Source organism: Cucurbita pepo, unplaced genomic scaffold, assembly GCF_002806865.2.
Source record: "Cucurbita pepo subsp. pepo cultivar mu-cu-16 unplaced genomic scaffold, ASM280686v2 Cp4.1_scaffold000342, whole genome shotgun sequence".
In the NCBI taxonomy this organism is placed as follows: domain Eukaryota; kingdom Viridiplantae; phylum Streptophyta; class Magnoliopsida; order Cucurbitales; family Cucurbitaceae; genus Cucurbita; species Cucurbita pepo.
In genome coordinates this window covers 13,350-31,787 of record NW_019646583.1, presented here as the reverse complement: position 1 = coordinate 31,787, position 18,438 = coordinate 13,350, and the positions used below count along the sequence as shown (strand labels likewise).

Sequence of the window (18,438 nt, the reverse complement as noted above, 5' to 3'; positions counted from 1 at the left end):
ACTATGGGTATGGATACAAAAGAGTTTACAAAATATTCAAAGAATTACATAAAAGACAAAGGGAGAGAAAGATTAAAGAATCATTACTTCATGAGTCATCTAAAAATACTAAATAAGCAATTTACTGAGTTTATACATAGGGTACTAAGGGATGGCACTTAGGTGCATCGGCTCCATAAAGTTCATTCAAAGATCTAAACTTATTAGCCTAATCTCGTCAATACCTCTTTAGCGGTGTACTTCACCCACGAGGTTAGTTCTAGGTGTACTTAACCCGTCAGTTACTATTCTTATTGGTCTGTTTTATCTTTTGGCGACCTGCGTAGAAGAATAGTGGAGTGTCCTCATTATTCTCTGGCTCTAAGGTCATCTAACAAATTTGGATCATGTTTTTTTCGAAAAAAAACTCTTTATTAGCGACCACTTTGTAATCATCATAATAGGCTCCATAATGTATTCTATTGAGCGCTAGTCAATTCTTTCTCAATAATACTTAACAAGCTCCTTACTAAGTCTCATTCCACTTTGTAAGCAGGCTTATCATAAGTGCAACCGAAGCTTCCTCAGTAAAACCCTCAACCCTCTTCTGTGGCACAAGTCTTAATTGGGTGGCTTCACATATCTTTATACTATGGTTTCTTTCTGTTGAGAGGGGAAGTCCTACTACTTTCATGAAGGGCTCGAAGACCGGAAACTACTTGAACTCAAAATTCCATTCGATCTCACTTTAATTAGTAAGGATTTCAAAATGGGGCTTTTTCATAGGGGCATTTTGGACTCAATCATCTATTTTTTGAACTCATAAGAAATATTTTACATGAAGGAATCGAGGGCTAACAAGCTAAGTATCTTGTTAGGTATCGAGGGCCTCCTTCTCGAGTACTAACTTTGTGTACTAACCAAATTGCTTAAAAATTGATCCTAGAACTTTGTGGTTGATAAGGACACATTCTTGGTGAAGAAAACATTGAGAGATAACGACTATAGCATTCTATCAAGTCCAAGTTTCAAGCCTAAAAAATCAGCGAGGAGCAGACGTCATCGTTTATGGAGGTAGAAGAAGATGACGTGGAAAGTTCACTTGAATGGAATATGTCATATAGTCGTCCTCCTTTAACTATTTTGAGTAGATCATCCTTTTTTTAACCCGATCTCACAAAAATCTTTTGTTTTTTTGGAAATTAGACTGATATAGAACACTTTCATGCAATTTTAATAAATTTTGAGCTTGGAAAGCTAGAAAACCAATCACCTAAGCACGCTTGAGTAAATAAGTAACCATTTGCATTTTTCTGCAAGAAGTACTTGTAGGAATCGACTATGACTTAGGTATAAGGACTTCTAGCATGTATTATGACCAAATTGAGCATGAAAATGAATGGTTGAGCCTACGATTTGAAATATTTCAATCGTTTAGCTCCATGGCATGCTTTAGATCTTATGAGAAATTTAACTATGATTGAACCATCAACAATGTTGAGACTCTAACATGATATTTATGAAGTTTTAAGATGATATTGTATGATGATGATGATTTTTTGCCTCGTTAATGTCTCTAGAAGTATGATAGGAGATTGGAAAACTTGATTATACCTTGATGTATGATTTGGATTGTTGAACATAGACCATGATTAATTAGTTAGCCTTAGCTTCTATTTTATTTTTTCTTGGTCCTTCCGCGATGATTAGGGTTTTTTTTTATGACGGTATGGGTTGGATAGTACTACATAGGAATGGCACGATTAGGGTTTTTTTTATTGGTTTTTCACCCACTTAGGGCTTATTATAATCATGGCGCATTAGAGGATACTATTGAGGAAGCTTCGGTTGTACTTAGAGGCACATTAGAGGGTACTATTGACCTAATTAGGGTTCACCACCTAGCTCTTTGTAGATGAAAATCTGGTAACAATCAACTCTAGAACCATAATGTCCCTTACAAGCGTGTTGGAATTAGAACGAGATCGTGCCTCATAGACTCACGATACATAGGAATCACGATATGGAATAAAGATAGGTCTAGATAGTTCACTCTAGGACCCATGTCGTGTCCTAAGCATAGATTCACTTTAGGGTAGATTAGGGCTCTAATCACTCCAACCAGAAGCATGTAGCTATTAGTCTAGGTGAACCAACCAAACCCGACTTGTAGCTTGATGAACCTCTAGCTTTAAGGTTAGATGAGCCACGGTATTTAGCTTAAGTTGGCTTAACACATAACCTTTCATGTCCAACTCCAAATTCTATTTTTCCAAAGTTCGTCATTCAAATCAACAATACAACTCTATGATACAAATAAAGAACTCTACTTAGCTGAGTATAGACATGAGTAAGAAAAAGGGAGCTATACCATTCATCAAATGAGTAATCTCTTTATTCAGTCAAGTCTTGTAAGTAAATTAGAAGCAATGAGACAAACCCATGCTATATATTTACATGGACCCAAAAAAAAACGTCCTTTCCTCTTGCAACCAATGAAGGTGAAGAAGAAGACTCTTTTGTTTATACTACACAAACACCCCAACACTATTTAAATCAACTTTCATTATAATTTACACTTCCATCCCAAATTCTCAAAAAATAAATCCAAAATCCCAAGCTACAATGGCAGCCAGCAGAGTTTCACCTGCTCTGTTTGTCTCTGTCTAAACCAATGTCCAACCATTTTCAACAGGAGTAGCCGATGTACTTTCTGGCTTAGGAGGCTTCTTTGCAAATAAAGATGATTTGCTGTCAAAGAACGACGAGAATGGCTGCGTCGATGAGGACAGCCTTTCATCTGAGTTAGCATTTCTTGGAGATGATTTTTTTGTCTGTTCATCCTTGCCAACCAAGTTCAGACTCAGCTTCTTAAAACGTCGTTTCAGTACGCTGGTTGTCATGTTTGATTCTTCTGCTTGTTTCATAGCCTTCAGAATTTCATCTGGATTCACCATCATAGTCTCCACTGTTTCATACACCTGTTCCTCACAGTTAAGTGAATCCCACACATTGGCTTCAGTCAATATCGTGATTTGATGCTTAATTATTAAATGTATAGCAAAAGTTTTATAATGAAATATAAATTGAAATCTCATTAGAGCCAACCTGACAAATATCATCAACTTTGTTGTTCCAAGAGCTGCCTTGACAAGTTGCCACAACATAGTCCTTGCACTCATAGAACAGCTTTGACAAATTATTATCTTCGGCCAATTTGGCCTCCGCCATTACGAATCCTAAACCAAGCTGTACATAGAACAGAACATTATGTTAACGTAGAGACTCGTGGTATCCAAGCGATAATTAATGGCTGATATTTTGGAACATTCATATCTTTGTAGGATAAGTATCTTTCTTCTTACAAATATACAGATATGAAGATAATTGGAAGAATATTTCATTACACAATTAGTTTACAATTCAAGGAACTAAGATTCCTTTTTTCTACCCCCTCCAGAATTAGGCATGTCTCCCTCTCAAAGTGCATGTCAAAATGTAATCCAGGAAAAAAAAAGTGATGGTTGAGTAGAACAACTGAAGAGTTTACTATCATGATCGGTTTGTGTTTGAGTGAGTTCGTTATTATTCATAGCTACTGTGTTCGAAATTTTGTTGAGTGGGTTTGTATTGAAAACATGAATTTTCTTGTTCTTCAAATTTTCAATACAATTTATATCCCAATTTGTGGGCTCTATATTATACCATTTAGAGAATCTGACACTTTTAAAGCCAACATGAGAGTTACAGAATCACGTTTACTTGACTGGAGACAAGCAGCCACATCTTACGTTCTTATTTGTGAAAAAGAAATAACGATGAGGCTGATTGTTTATTCCTTTGCAGGAAAAATGTTGTGCTAAAATGATGGGATTCATAATTGAGATCTAATCTGGCCTACAATTATTACTTTCTAGCTGCAAAGATGAACTCAAGCTCATAAACGAGTAAGTTATAAGACAATTGGAAGAAGTGTGGTAATTATCAACTTACTAAAGAAAGGAACAGTGGCCCATATAGCTCAGTGGTTGGCAAGTCCTCTAAATCAGTCAGAATGCCTTCCCTGCAGTATCACAGTTTAGCGCCACAGTTTTAAGAACTTTGTCTATCAAGTATATAGAACAAATGAACAGGAACATTTTTTTAATTCCTCTAACTTACACAACCAAATCCTCATCAAAGAGTGGTGTTTGTTTAACAGCAGGCACTGCTTTGGATGTGTCCCATAGTTCACGCCACAAATTACCTGGTATAAACAGAAATCATAAAACTGAGCGTCTATGACATTTCCATGTCCCAATAACAAGACAGTACCTAGGAGTCGTCGAAGCATGCGAAAAAAGATTAAATAACAGAACACTCCCTTAATCAAGGCCAATATGCACATTCCCATTTATGAGTACTCATAACGCGACAAAATTAAGCCATAGTGGCATCAGACAAGAACTCCACCTTCTTTCTGCATTCGACTACTAAGTTGACCTCTTGAATCACTAGCAATAGAAGAATGTACACTTCCATTACTCGGTTCAGGTTCGGTCCAATCAGGAGGGGAGTGCCATCTTACAAAATCCTCCAAGATGCAGCCAGGATTGGCAGCCTAGATTAATAGTAGCTGCAAAGTTAGTCTACAAACAAACATCAACTTAAGTACTCCATATATTGATATGGCAGACAGTCGATATTGACAGTAAAATGTAACCACCTTGAAAGCTTGCATGTCGGAAAGAAGTTGAGAACATCCAGCACCCACACTGAGAATTGGAGATTGTGCAGTTGTTAAGCAGAATAACAAATGATATACCGATTAGACTAGAAAACAGTACAATTATATACCTTCCAGTTCGAAGAACGAACTCCTCTGTTTCTTTAATGACATCTTCCGTGAGCAGAGGTCCTTCCTGTCCACAAAAAACAGGATGGATTAAGCTTTTGCATTCATCAATACTGAAGAAAAGCCAAAACCATTGGCCTAACCTGCGTAACAGGAGAGTAAACTTTTTCACCAGTTTCCAACATTGTAAGGTTACTAAATGGGCAGTCAGCACCTAGTCGAAGTGCAAGCTCCCCATTATTGAGTCTAGCATACAAAAGAGAGTTTGCAGGAACGGTGACCTCAGACGTTCCTGATTCAGTGTTTGAACTTGCTACCCTTAGCACCACATCTAGCGAGTCAGAGGCTATCTCATGGCGTCTTTTGCGGGAGAGACAACAATTTATAACCTGGAATCGCTGATATAGAAGACATGAATTAAGATCTGGAATCTCATCTATTGGAATGCCAGGTATGTATTGCTCTTCTGACCAGAATCTTCTCATCTGCAATAATAAAATGATTTCAAGCAAACTTTATTAGTTACAGACAAAAAGGGTTGAGCTATCAGGCAAGCAAACTAAGCAACCTTGGATAGAAGAAAACAAGTGCAAATTAAAATTAAACATGAAGGCAATAAATTCATTCAATCCATTTTATAAACACAAATGGTTTCTCTATAATAAAAAAAAAGGTATCTATAAAGTTTTGAACAGTAAGCTTTAAGTACCAAAAAAAAAAAAAAAAAAAAAAAAAAAAAAAAAAAAAAAANATTCCTTAGATAACAAATTCAAGTTCTACATCGTGAACTCACTTCATCAACAATTCTGCACCAAAAAAGTGTCATTTTCCGTAGAGATCTAAAGCTTCCTATAACTTCAGAAATCTTAACAAGAAGGCTATCTGGAGGAGCACCATGAATATCTCTGGGCAAGGATGCCGCAATTGTGCCCTCTGAGCCAGAAGTTATGCTCCTTTTGAGAAAATCTCCCCCTGCGCATATCTTGCAGATATTACAATGTAAGTGAAAGATCATTGCATGAAAATATGCAAGTACAAGAATAGCTCATTGTTCCTCGTGTAAATCCATCACATATCACCTCAGATGTGCATGTACCTGCATCAAAGAGTGAACGGATCAAAGATTGAATTCTCTCATCATGACGAAATGTAGTTGAAATCTTTTCCTCCTTTTCACGAAGCACTAATGCCCTCACTGTCGATAGATTTAACCCAGGCTTCCCCTTTGCAGATGAAGAACCTGCTGATGAAGCAAGCAAACTCTTCACTGACTTGGATTTCTTTCCAGCCCTACGTTAATAGTAAAGTCATAGTTTAGGAGAAGATACATAAAATGACCCCAGACCAAGACTTTCAAATGGAAATAAGAGATAAAGCAACACTTAAGAACCAAGGATGGAGGGGGTTGAAAATAATTGTGCGAATAGAAGATCGACCAAAAAATCAAAGCAAGACAAAAGAATGGAAGCGAAATGCTGAAAATGTGAAAGAAAAAAGAAAACTCACTCAATAGCAATAGCCAACTGCTTTATGACTGAAAGGGAAGGAATACTAGCTTTGTCAGTAGCCAAAAAACTTTCAACTGATGGAATTATTTCTGCATTCTAAATATATATGAGATTCGTTAGTCTAAGAGGAAAATCCATTCAACAAGACAGATCTCAATTATATCACAAAGATTATAATTAATTCTAGAGTGATCACTCCTGAAGACATTATTTGTACTAACTATAATGATCAAAGACAGCTATGGACTTTCCAATGCTATGGGGTTTTCTTCAAGTTTAACATTTGGGTTCATCCTTTCGTAATTGCTAAAGTATGCAGAACCATATTTTCGTTAATCGAAGATAAGTTATATTTGATATCACAACTTGGAAATTTGATCACATACACACTATGCTGGGTGACTTAGAACAACAGACATTATATAGATTGAGACAAAAATACATCAGAAAACACATATACATTTATGAATGTTTAATACCTTCGCTTCAATATCATTTTTCATGTTCAGCATGTACAAGTTCTCATCATAAAATGGTACAGACATGGTTGGATTTTCAACTTTTTGAATTTATCTTGCCAGTCCTGTTTTCTCCGGATGCCAACTCGAGGACTTTGGCTCAATGTGACTCTGAAACATCCCGCATTGCAGGAAAACAACGCAATTATTTACAACATCCACTTTGGAAATTGTCTGTTACGGATGATATATACACACTGAAATCCTTGTTGAAAAACTATTGAGACTAAATGCAGATTATGAATGACCATAAATGGTTGAAACAGAGATTTCCACATTCCATAAAAGAATGAGCAGCTACGATTATGGAATTTCAACGAACATGACAACAAAGAAACACAAATGGGTAAATAAACTGGACTGAGCCAACAGAGAGGAAAACAGAATCATACCCTTATCTGGTGTTGATTGTGGGAAATGTGGTGGTGGGATGGTTTTAGGAGATCCTGAGGCAGTTGTGTTTATGAAAATCTTGAGCGGTTCACAGAGCGGGAATGGGGAAGAGGGGCAAGAAGTAGGAATTGAAGAATCCAAAAAAAGGGGGGAGAAAATATAGAGAATGGATGAGATTGTGCGCACCTGGTGAATTGGATTTAAAGAGGAAGGAAACGCGGAATGGAAGGCAGTCCTGGCTTTGGAAACAAAGGAGGGCGGAGGCGCCTCCATAATCAGATAAAAGCAAAAGCACAAGAATGGAAATGGAAATGGAAGATGGTAAGTCATGCAATGGAGATCAAGGCATCTGTCCCCTTCAGGAACACACAACTAACCATGGAACACCAAGAAACCAATGCCAGACCTCTTCTTNTTTAAATTTTTAAATCAACAATTTCATCTTTAAAATCATTTTATTTCAACATCTCTTCAAGAGGCCCAAATAGAGTTCTTTCATTTAATTTAATTATTACGTGTCATATTAATAACTAAATTCTTATAGAACAAAATATCAAAATGTATCACTAATATCTGTCAAATATTTTTAATTTTTATAATCATCTTAAAAAGTAAGGTAGAGTTGGATTGTAACTCTATTTTCGAGTTAGTTTGGTTAATCCGATCAAAAAAACTCCGACCTGCGAATCGGTCAGAATTTTCGATTTTTCAATAATTCAACCCAACCCAAGTCAAAAAAAAATCTAACCCAACTCAACTTTTATGGTTTGAATTGGATAGGTAAGATTGATCGGACTCTCGATCACAACAAAAAAGATGTTCGTCAAAAAAGACATGAGAATTACAGCGAGGTGTTGGAATTCTCGCACCCTCATCTTACACATTCCTCTAACGCCAAAACTACACCAACGACCTTCAACTGCGCCTCAAAAAGTCCACCCACGAAGAAAAAATAACAAGATACTGAGAGAGGGGAAGGGACTATTGAGTTACCTCGCAACAAGCGCAACGCCGACAATTACCTAGTCGAGTCTCATTGCACAATATATATAGTAGATAACGTCATAGAAGAGACGCTTAACAGGTTAAGGAGCACTACGGTAAGCCTTCATGCTACATACAACACCTTAGTCTAGCTTCCATTGTCGGAAATAATAGATTGAATATGAAACTGAGAAACCATGCTTTATGTTGTAGGTACACACGAGTGACTACTACCGACGGTGTGGGGTGGAAGACAAACTGATACATACTCACGGCGGTCGGAAGGAGAATACAAAGATGGTGGTAGAAGCGAAAACAAACAAAGGAAGATTAGGGTTTCTCACGTGAGACTGTCGGGTAAGGAAGACATAACCCGTTGATCCGGATCAGGTACCCATCTGCTATGTTTAGCAAAGTTTTGAGAGGACAATGTAATGCACGAAGTTGATAATGTTGGAATGAAGATTGAATAAGGTTTTCTAACATTAGTGTTCACATGAATATTGATTCCATTAAGCCACAAACCCGCTAAATGGATTATCTTACTGGTGAAAATTTAGGAGAAGACTCAATATGATATGATAACGTTATGTATGAAATTTGGTGATCATTAGTTTATGATAAGTAGCTAAACCAAGTATACCTATCAATATGTAAATTTATATGAGACTCATTTATGATACTACGGGTAAGTAGGTAAGATATTAACGGGATTGGAACACCTTTTGGATATGAACTAAGAGAAAAAGTACGTAACTACCCCTCAAGACACTTTATAGGAAATCAAGGTTTTTATGAATACCGAGTGACAAGATGCAAACAAATGTTTGTAACTCATATGGATTATGGCGTACTTATTAAGAATTTTCTTCTTGGTTATGCTTCCAAACTTAACAAAAAACTCTTAGAAGGAGAACCTGAGATATCATAAAGACCTCCCTATGAGCAGTGCAACATGGTCCTATGACATAGGCTACGTTGCAAGAAACGCATTAAGCTTTGGACATAGGTACACAGATTGTATCACACGGAACACATGAAGCCATAGATGCAAGTATTAGACTATGTCGCGAGGAACATATGAAGCCTCGGGCATAGGTTAGGATTGAGTTGTTCAGTGAGCATAGGACCCAACTGGTCTCTCAAGGGATGTCCAAGGGATAATCACTCAAAACTCCAGACCAAGATCTTCACTACAAGGTATCAAAAGGGGTTTAACCCTATAAAAAAAATGTTAAAAGAAGAAAGCAGGGAAGTGGGAAAGTTAAAAATTAAGGCTCAATTAAGTATTCGAGGTTTTCTAGCATTAGTATTGACACCTTAGCGTTTTCAATTGAGCATATTAGCTTTGATAAGAGGATATGGTCCGACCGTGCGACTATTTATTAAATATAAGGAACTGATCAAGGTATGCTTGAAGGTGACATCGATAAACGGCATACTAAAGTTTGGATAAAATTACAAGCTAAGTCCAAGTTTCATGGACTTTTCAACATTCTAGATTGGATTAGACTAGTGACATACAGATCAACGCTACCACTGTCCCTCTTCGCAATGCATAACATATGACACATATCCATGCTTCACAAATACTAGACTGACTTCGTTCTAGACTACAAACCTTTCTAGATAGACAAGAATCCGAGTTAGTACAAGATTAAAACACTTTTGGGGACAAAAGTTTTTTTTTACAAGCATATGGTGTATTAACAGAAGTAAAATAATAAAATAATAAATAAATAAAATTACGTCTTTTAAACAACCCTCCCCAATCAAACTCCACCAACCCTCTCCAAATTAAATCTTTTGGGACCTCATGCATATATGTATGTCATGTGTTTGGAGTACTTTCCCGCTATATTATGTTAGTACAAACGCACACTTTCGATATTTATGTTCGTCATGATATCATACGGGTCTTTCCTTTTTTGTGGTGTCCGGTGACGTGTAATGTGTTGTGCCCGACCAAGCCGAGCCCAGGGGGTACATATACGAGCCTGCCTGGTGGGTCAATGTGTATGTGTGTGGGTCATGTATGGGGAAGTAGAAGTACCACACATCCAACCCTGCTCGGAACGGGAAAGAGTTCAAGTCCATGTTACAGTTTTAAAAGACAGGTCCCAATCATGTTAGATGTGTGATTGCATTACTAACACTAAAATTAGTGTGACTTGCAGAGTATTTCTTAAAATATTTCATCCACTTGTTATCCTTATATTTTTTAGGTTAAGGTAAAGTTCTCCAGCACTGATAATGAATGCTGGAATAGTCTTTGACATGTTTTAAAAAAAAATTAAAAATTATTATTGAAACTTTTAAAAGTTTAGAATTATTTTTTTGATACTAAATGACTAAATTTAGAAATATTTTTAAAATTAATTTAACATAATTTAATTTTCAAATTATTATTTTAATAGAGCCCTACCTTTCCCTCATAATTCCAGTTTTTAATTGGGCATTTTATTGTTCATTCTATTGGATTAAAGAATTATGAACTATATATATATATATATATAAAGAAAAAAGAAAAAAGAAAAAAAAGCATTTATAGTGATGACCCGGTGCAACAAAACCAACCGGGCGGCTCTGAACCGGAGAACGACCTGTCCCTGACGTCTGCCGTGGCTGACCCTCTTCCTCCGGTAAATCCTGAAGTCGTATAGTTCTTGTGCTTTCAGTTCCCAAATTTCCTTTCATCTTCACTCTCTGTGAGCTTTCTGCAACTTCCACACCCTTAGGTGTTTTTGCTTGTTTTTCACAACCTAACAATTTGAATTTGTATTGATTTGGGAACATTGTATAGAACGAACTCGAACATCTAAACTGTTTGATAATATGAGCGTTGTTCCGAAGGAGACGATTGAAGTCGTTGCGCAGAGCATTGGGATTTCCAACCTATCCCCTGAGGTTGCTCTTGCGCTTACTCCAGATGTCGAGTACCGGGTCCGTGAAATCATGCAGGTATTGTTACTGAAATTACCGATTGGGCGTTTCTTTGAGAATTTTATGCTTAATTATATAGAAGCATATCAATTACGTCGCTGCTGGAGATCTTTTTTTTTTTTTTTTCTTCTTCGGTTAGATACGATTAGGATGTACTCTGGTCAATTTTGATGTTGCAATTCAGTGGAAGTAAGATGTATAATGCTATATTTGGTCATTAAGTGTATCGTTTAGAATTTGTTTCATCATCCTCGGAAGCTTTCAGTACTAAACATGGCATTGTTAATGGTGTCTAGGGCTTTTAGAATCTGAAGGTTGTTTGATTTCTATTGTCATTGAAATGCAGGAGGCAGTTAAATGCATGCGTCATTCGAAGCGAACTGTTCTCACTTCCATGGACGTTGACAACGCACTTAAATTAAGGAACTTAGAGGTGAGTTACAGGATTGTAGGGAGAGATGCTGTCTTCTCTTTCTCTATTTGTGTTCATATTAATATGGTATCCTTTTTGGAATTTGATTTGGATATTTTTCCTGATTTTTACTTACTNCCATTAAGCCACAAACCCGCTAAATGGATTATCTTACTGGTGAAAATTTAGGAGAAGACTCAATATGATATGATAACGTTATGTATGAAATTTGGTGATCATTAGTTTATGATAAGTAGCTAAACCAAGTATACCTATCAATATGTAAATTTATATGAGACTCATTTATGATACTACGGGTAAGTAGGTAAGATATTAACGGGATTGGAACACCTTTTGGATATGAACTAAGAGAAAAAGTACGTAACTACCCCTCAAGACACTTTATAGGAAATCAAGGTTTTTATGAATACCGAGTGACAAGATGCAAACAAATGTTTGTAACTCATATGGATTATGGCGTACTTATTAAGAATTTTCTTCTTGGTTATGCTTCCAAACTTAACAAAAAACTCTTAGAAGGAGAACCTGAGATATCATAAAGACCTCCCTATGAGCAGTGCAACATGGTCCTATGACATAGGCTACGTTGCAAGAAACGCATTAAGCTTTGGACATAGGTACACAGATTGTATCACACGGAACACATGAAGCCATAGATGCAAGTATTAGACTATGTCGCGAGGAACATATGAAGCCTCGGGCATAGGTTAGGATTGAGTTGTTCAGTGAGCATAGGACCCAACTGGTCTCTCAAGGGATGTCCAAGGGATAATCACTCAAAACTCCAGACCAAGATCTTCACTACAAGGTATCAAAAGGGGTTTAACCCTATAAAAAAAATGTTAAAAGAAGAAAGCAGGGAAGTGGGAAAGTTAAAAATTAAGGCTCAATTAAGTATTCGAGGTTTTCTAGCATTAGTATTGACACCTTAGCGTTTTCAATTGAGCATATTAGCTTTGATAAGAGGATATGGTCCGACCGTGCGACTATTTATTAAATATAAGGAACTGATCAAGGTATGCTTGAAGGTGACATCGATAAACGGCATACTAAAGTTTGGATAAAATTACAAGCTAAGTCCAAGTTTCATGGACTTTTCAACATTCTAGATTGGATTAGACTAGTGACATACAGATCAACGCTACCACTGTCCCTCTTCGCAATGCATAACATATGACACATATCCATGCTTCACAAATACTAGACTGACTTCGTTCTAGACTACAAACCTTTCTAGATAGACAAGAATCCGAGTTAGTACAAGATTAAAACACTTTTGGGGACAAAAGTTTTTTTTTACAAGCATATGGTGTATTAACAGAAGTAAAATAATAAAATAATAAATAAATAAAATTACGTCTTTTAAACAACCCTCCCCAATCAAACTCCACCAACCCTCTCCAAATTAAATCTTTTGGGACCTCATGCATATATGTATGTCATGTGTTTGGAGTACTTTCCCGCTATATTATGTTAGTACAAACGCACACTTTCGATATTTATGTTCGTCATGATATCATACGGGTCTTTCCTTTTTTGTGGTGTCCGGTGACGTGTAATGTGTTGTGCCCGACCAAGCCGAGCCCAGGGGGTACATATACGAGCCTGCCTGGTGGGTCAATGTGTATGTGTGTGGGTCATGTATGGGGAAGTAGAAGTACCACACATCCAACCCTGCTCGGAACGGGAAAGAGTTCAAGTCCATGTTACAGTTTTAAAAGACAGGTCCCAATCATGTTAGATGTGTGATTGCATTACTAACACTAAAATTAGTGTGACTTGCAGAGTATTTCTTAAAATATTTCATCCACTTGTTATCCTTATATTTTTTAGGTTAAGGTAAAGTTCTCCAGCACTGATAATGAATGCTGGAATAGTCTTTGACATGTTTTAAAAAAAAATTAAAAATTATTATTGAAACTTTTAAAAGTTTAGAATTATTTTTTTGATACTAAATGACTAAATTTAGAAATATTTTTAAAATTAATTTAACATAATTTAATTTTCAAATTATTATTTTAATAGAGCCCTACCTTTCCCTCATAATTCCAGTTTTTAATTGGGCATTTTATTGTTCATTCTATTGGATTAAAGAATTATGAACTATATATATATATATATATAAAGAAAAAAGAAAAAAGAAAAAAAAGCATTTATAGTGATGACCCGGTGCAACAAAACCAACCGGGCGGCTCTGAACCGGAGAACGACCTGTCCCTGACGTCTGCCGTGGCTGACCCTCTTCCTCCGGTAAATCCTGAAGTCGTATAGTTCTTGTGCTTTCAGTTCCCAAATTTCCTTTCATCTTCACTCTCTGTGAGCTTTCTGCAACTTCCACACCCTTAGGTGTTTTTGCTTGTTTTTCACAACCTAACAATTTGAATTTGTATTGATTTGGGAACATTGTATAGAACGAACTCGAACATCTAAACTGTTTGATAATATGAGCGTTGTTCCGAAGGAGACGATTGAAGTCGTTGCGCAGAGCATTGGGATTTCCAACCTATCCCCTGAGGTTGCTCTTGCGCTTACTCCAGATGTCGAGTACCGGGTCCGTGAAATCATGCAGGTATTGTTACTGAAATTACCGATTGGGCGTTTCTTTGAGAATTTTATGCTTAATTATATAGAAGCATATCAATTACGTCGCTGCTGGAGATCTTTTTTTTTTTTTTTTCTTCTTCGGTTAGATACGATTAGGATGTACTCTGGTCAATTTTGATGTTGCAATTCAGTGGAAGTAAGATGTATAATGCTATATTTGGTCATTAAGTGTATCGTTTAGAATTTGTTTCATCATCCTCGGAAGCTTTCAGTACTAAACATGGCATTGTTAATGGTGTCTAGGGCTTTTAGAATCTGAAGGTTGTTTGATTTCTATTGTCATTGAAATGCAGGAGGCAGTTAAATGCATGCGTCATTCGAAGCGAACTGTTCTCACTTCCATGGACGTTGACAACGCACTTAAATTAAGGAACTTAGAGGTGAGTTACAGGATTGTAGGGAGAGATGCTGTCTTCTCTTTCTCTATTTGTGTTCATATTAATATGGTATCCTTTTTGGAATTTGATTTGGATATTTTTCCTGATTTTTACTTACTCATTTTGTGTTTAAGAAATTTAATTTTGGATGTGTTAGTTAATTAGCCCTTTTTTACTCACTAGTGATTTTGAGAAGTAATTCATAAGTTGTTTTATAAATATCTAACTTGAATGGTCGTGATTTTTCAGTAGTTCCTCCACTTTCTGATACTAAGTTTTGTAATGAATGATGTTATTATAATTTCTATTATTCCATCAACTTGTTGGTGCTACTTATTTGTTTTTAATATTTAGCAAACGAGTTCTCTATCCACGTTTTCGTTTAGTATTAGTATCGGCTCGTGCATACCAAAACCTTTGATTTGCTCTGTATTGAATGTGTTATACAGTAGTTTCTATTTGGATTCGTATGGCCAACATCTAATATCCCCTGTTTTTATCTATGAATATCTCGCCTTAGCCAATATATGGTTTTGCTGCATGCGATACTTTGCGGTTCAAAAGGGCTGTTGGACACAAGGATCTCTTTTACATTGATGACAAGGATGTGGAGTTAAATAATGTAAGAGCTATATAACCGTCAAATGCTTCATTTCATTTGATGCATAAGTTCCTTTAATGACTCGTGTTTACACTTCTGCAGGTTATTGAGGCACCTTTATCTAAAGCAACTGTTGAGACATCCGTTGTTGCTCACTGGCTGGCAGTTGAAGGTGTTCAGCCTGCAGTCGCAGAAAACTTGCCAACTGAAGGTGGCTTCTCCGCATGTGCTGTGTGATTTTTTTTCCTTTTTTTTTTTTGGGTGTGGTAACAATTAGGTCTGTGGTGCATTGGTATTCATTTCACCATAGAACCTACTCTATTAAAATCAGAAGCTGCAAAGTTATTTGGATTGTTTATCGACATTGCTTGTAGAACCGCATGATGGAAAGAAATCTGACTTGAAGGAGGAAGACCTTCCTTATGACTCTAAAGCACCTACTAAGAATGTGATTTCGAGGGATCTCCAGGTGCATTATCTTAGAATGAAATTACCTATAAGCTGTATTGAGAAAAGAGTTTTCATACCTTTTTCTTTTGCAGCTTTACTTTGAGAAAATTACAGGCCTGACCTTGAACAAGTCTGGGTCTATTCCCTTTAGAGAAGCTTTAAGGAGCCTAGCAGTGGACTCAGGAATTCAACCTTTGGTTCCATACTTTGCATGCTTCATCGCCGACGAGGTACCATGTCATAGATGTTTTCTTATTTTCCATTCTTTACATTTGTCACAGTTGATCTATTTTTCACTCATGTTGGGCTGATGGTTCCTGCATCCTAGGTTTCAAAAAATTTAAGTAATTCTCAACTCTTGATTTCTTTGATGAGGATGATATGGTGCCTTCTTCAAAATCGGCAGATACATGTGGCACCTTATGTAAGTACATGGTAGTATGGTCAATCTATCTGCTTATGTTTGCAATTGTAATGAATTTTGTTGATTGGATCTCTACTATTACAAAAATTTAACATGGTCCATCTTTAAAGGTTTCATGTTGTTTTGATTTAATGTTGGTATCTACTTGAACAGATAAATATGTTATGATGGTCTATTGTTCCTTTCTCCAGTTACACCAATTGATGCCATCCATCATTACCTGCCTTGTTGCAAAACAATTAGGTAAAAGATTTTCTGACAATCATTGGGAGCTTAGAGACTTAGCAGCAAGCCTGGTTTCTTTGATATGCAAAAGGTGATTGTTTTTCCTTTTATATACCATGACATTTTTTTCTATAACAAATATCTGTGTCAAAGAAATTCCAATAAAAGCAGGTTGAAATTCCTTGCAATATCCTTCATTTCAAATGCTCTGGTTTCTGCCTGAAAACCATATTCCTATCTATCACTCTGGCTTTCCCGCTTCCAACATAGGTTATGCATTCTGTATGGTATAAAATTCATGCAAAAACCCACAGATAGATATGTATGCACCCGTCAACTTCATTACGGGGACTGGAATGCTGGATGTCTTCATCTATTTCCTTATTGCACATCTCTTTTTCTCCTCTTATTCTTTATATTACTTATTATGGTTGCAGATTTGGACATGTTTATCACAATATTCAACCTCGTGTAACCAAGACTCTTCTCCATGTTTTCTTGGACCCCTCAAAATTATTACCTCAGCATTATGGTGCAGTTCAAGGGCTATCAGATCTTGGACCCTCTGTGGTAAATCTATTTGCCAATGACTTGATGTATAATGAAGGGAGATGTCATAGAATCTATCAACATGATTATTTTAGTTTCACATTTAAATCGAGAATGAAAGATTGCCCAGCTGTCCTAGAAAATATTGTCAATCTTGGACACAATTAGTTTGTTTTAGATCATTCTTAATTAATGATTCATGCCCTTCACAGGATTGCCATCTTGCTTTCGTAGTTTTCAAGCACAAAATCTGGTGCACTGTTTTCTCATTTATAAAGAAATCTCATTTTGGACTCTTTTTCTTTTTTTCCCCTTGTTTGATGTATTGATGTTAGTAAAGCTGAAACTGAGTCTGTCTTGACTTCTGAATAGGTTCGCCAGTTTATACTACCAAATCTTAAGCCATATCTGCAATATCTAGAGATGGAGAAGCAAAAGAATGAAAGTAGGAGGCATGAAGCTTGGCTAGTTTATAGTGCCTTACTGGTTGGTTCATATTTCATCTGTCTTTCAATTTGGTTCATATTTCATCATCTGTCTTTCGATTTTGGTTCATATTTCTAGCCTTCAGCTAACAAAACCCATATTCTCCTAGCATGCAGCTGGTAAATGCATCCGTGGTTGGTTGAAAGTGTTTCCTCTTTCTATATCTCCACCAATACCTAGTACTTCGAAAATCAACGGGAAAGTCCTGATGAAAATCTCAAGTATGATCTCTTCCCCCTACCCAAATTCTTAAGGATCACAATTTCACGTGGAATCTGATGCAAATGCATGAACCATACTGCTTTTAGAATTTGGTGGTGTTCCTAGATGCCTGCATGAATGACATGGTCGTTAACAAGTTTGTTTTTTTGTGGCCAATTTTGGTTTGTGTGTGTACATTTTTCTGGAAATTGGATGGATGGGGTACTAAGAGATTCAATGATGGAGATAGAAGTTGTCATAAAACTAAGTTAATTTTCCATCATCGACTTCTGACTTCTTACTCTTACCTGCATTTTACTCGTAGATAAACGCAGATCTAGTGCAGACAACTTGGGGCATCAACCAGCACTCAAAAAGATGGCGACAGATAGCACATTGGGTGCAATTCCTATGAACTCCATGATGGTCGATATTCAAGGGGCTACAAGCTCCATGCCACTTGGAGGTCCCAATGTAGGTGTAGCTCGAAAATTTCCAAATGAAATGAAGCCAGGGAGGGAAGGAGTTGGAGGTGAACAAGATGTTAAGGGTTCTTCTACTCTTGCTGTAGCATGGAAGGAGGATTTGGATGTTGGGCCGTTGCTGACTTCTCTTTTTCAACTCTTTGGTGAAGATCTGTTTTCATTCATCCCAAAACCCGAGCTATCCTTCTTTCTGTGAATCTAAATTTAATGTTATTTTAAATGTTTACATCAAGCAACTAGATTGAGTGGTCATGTTGTAATTATCACCGTCAGACCATTGAAACGAATCATTTTGAAGAATAGTTGGATTCCTTGAAAAAATACTGTTATGGTGTGTTCGTTTGAATTTACAATTTACTCGAGTGGATAAGACAAACATTTTACTCATTCAAGACTTTCTCTTGATAACTTGATAGATTAAAATAGCACTAAAATAATCTTTTA

At 36.6% G+C, this 18,438-nt stretch overlaps 2 protein-coding genes across 9 annotated transcripts; one reads left to right on the top strand and one right to left on the bottom strand.

Moving 5' to 3' along the window:
* Positions 1-2,366: 2,366 nt before the first annotated feature.
* LOC111785040 (rab3 GTPase-activating protein catalytic subunit-like) lies at positions 2,367-7,592 on the bottom strand. Of its 3 annotated transcripts, XM_023665519.1 has the most exons (14): positions 7,419-7,592; positions 7,232-7,285; positions 6,801-6,950; positions 6,320-6,417; positions 5,910-6,103; positions 5,607-5,785; positions 4,957-5,298; positions 4,816-4,880; positions 4,685-4,733; positions 4,432-4,579; positions 4,141-4,225; positions 3,973-4,042; positions 3,088-3,228; positions 2,367-2,960 (listed from the first exon to the last, which is right to left on the bottom strand). In XM_023665519.1, exons 3-14 carry the CDS (start codon positions 6,864-6,866, stop codon positions 2,646-2,648), a joined length of 1,752 nt encoding a protein of 583 aa, XP_023521287.1. In that variant the 5' UTR covers positions 6,867-6,950; positions 7,232-7,285; positions 7,419-7,592; the 3' UTR covers positions 2,367-2,645. The 3 variants fall into 3 exon arrangements, with proteins under 3 accessions (XP_023521287.1, XP_023521288.1, XP_023521289.1); XM_023665520.1 differs by lacking the exon at positions 7,232-7,285; XM_023665521.1 differs by lacking the exons at positions 6,320-6,417; positions 6,801-6,950; positions 7,232-7,285; positions 7,419-7,592 and having other exon boundaries at positions 5,607-5,795; positions 5,910-6,030.
* A 3,166-nt stretch (positions 7,593-10,758) lies between these two features.
* Positions 10,759-18,340, top strand: LOC111785043 (transcription initiation factor TFIID subunit 6-like). 6 transcript variants are annotated; one of them, XM_023665526.1, is made up of 13 exons: positions 10,759-10,858; positions 11,020-11,177; positions 11,506-11,592; positions 15,094-15,195; positions 15,277-15,385; positions 15,549-15,643; positions 15,717-15,854; positions 15,953-16,048; positions 16,240-16,364; positions 16,711-16,843; positions 17,195-17,308; positions 17,418-17,529; positions 17,835-18,340. In XM_023665526.1, the coding sequence occupies exons 2-13, from the start codon at positions 11,052-11,054 to the stop codon at positions 18,188-18,190; spliced, it is 1,593 nt and encodes a 530-aa protein (XP_023521294.1). In that variant the 5' UTR covers positions 10,759-10,858; positions 11,020-11,051; the 3' UTR covers positions 18,191-18,340. The 6 variants fall into 6 exon arrangements, with proteins under 6 accessions (XP_023521294.1, XP_023521296.1, XP_023521295.1 ...); XM_023665528.1 differs by having other exon boundaries at positions 10,829-10,924; XM_023665523.1 differs by lacking the exons at positions 10,759-10,858; positions 11,020-11,177; positions 11,506-11,592 and adding exons at positions 13,743-13,842; positions 14,004-14,161; positions 14,490-14,576.
* The last annotated feature ends 98 nt before the right edge of the window (positions 18,341-18,438 follow it).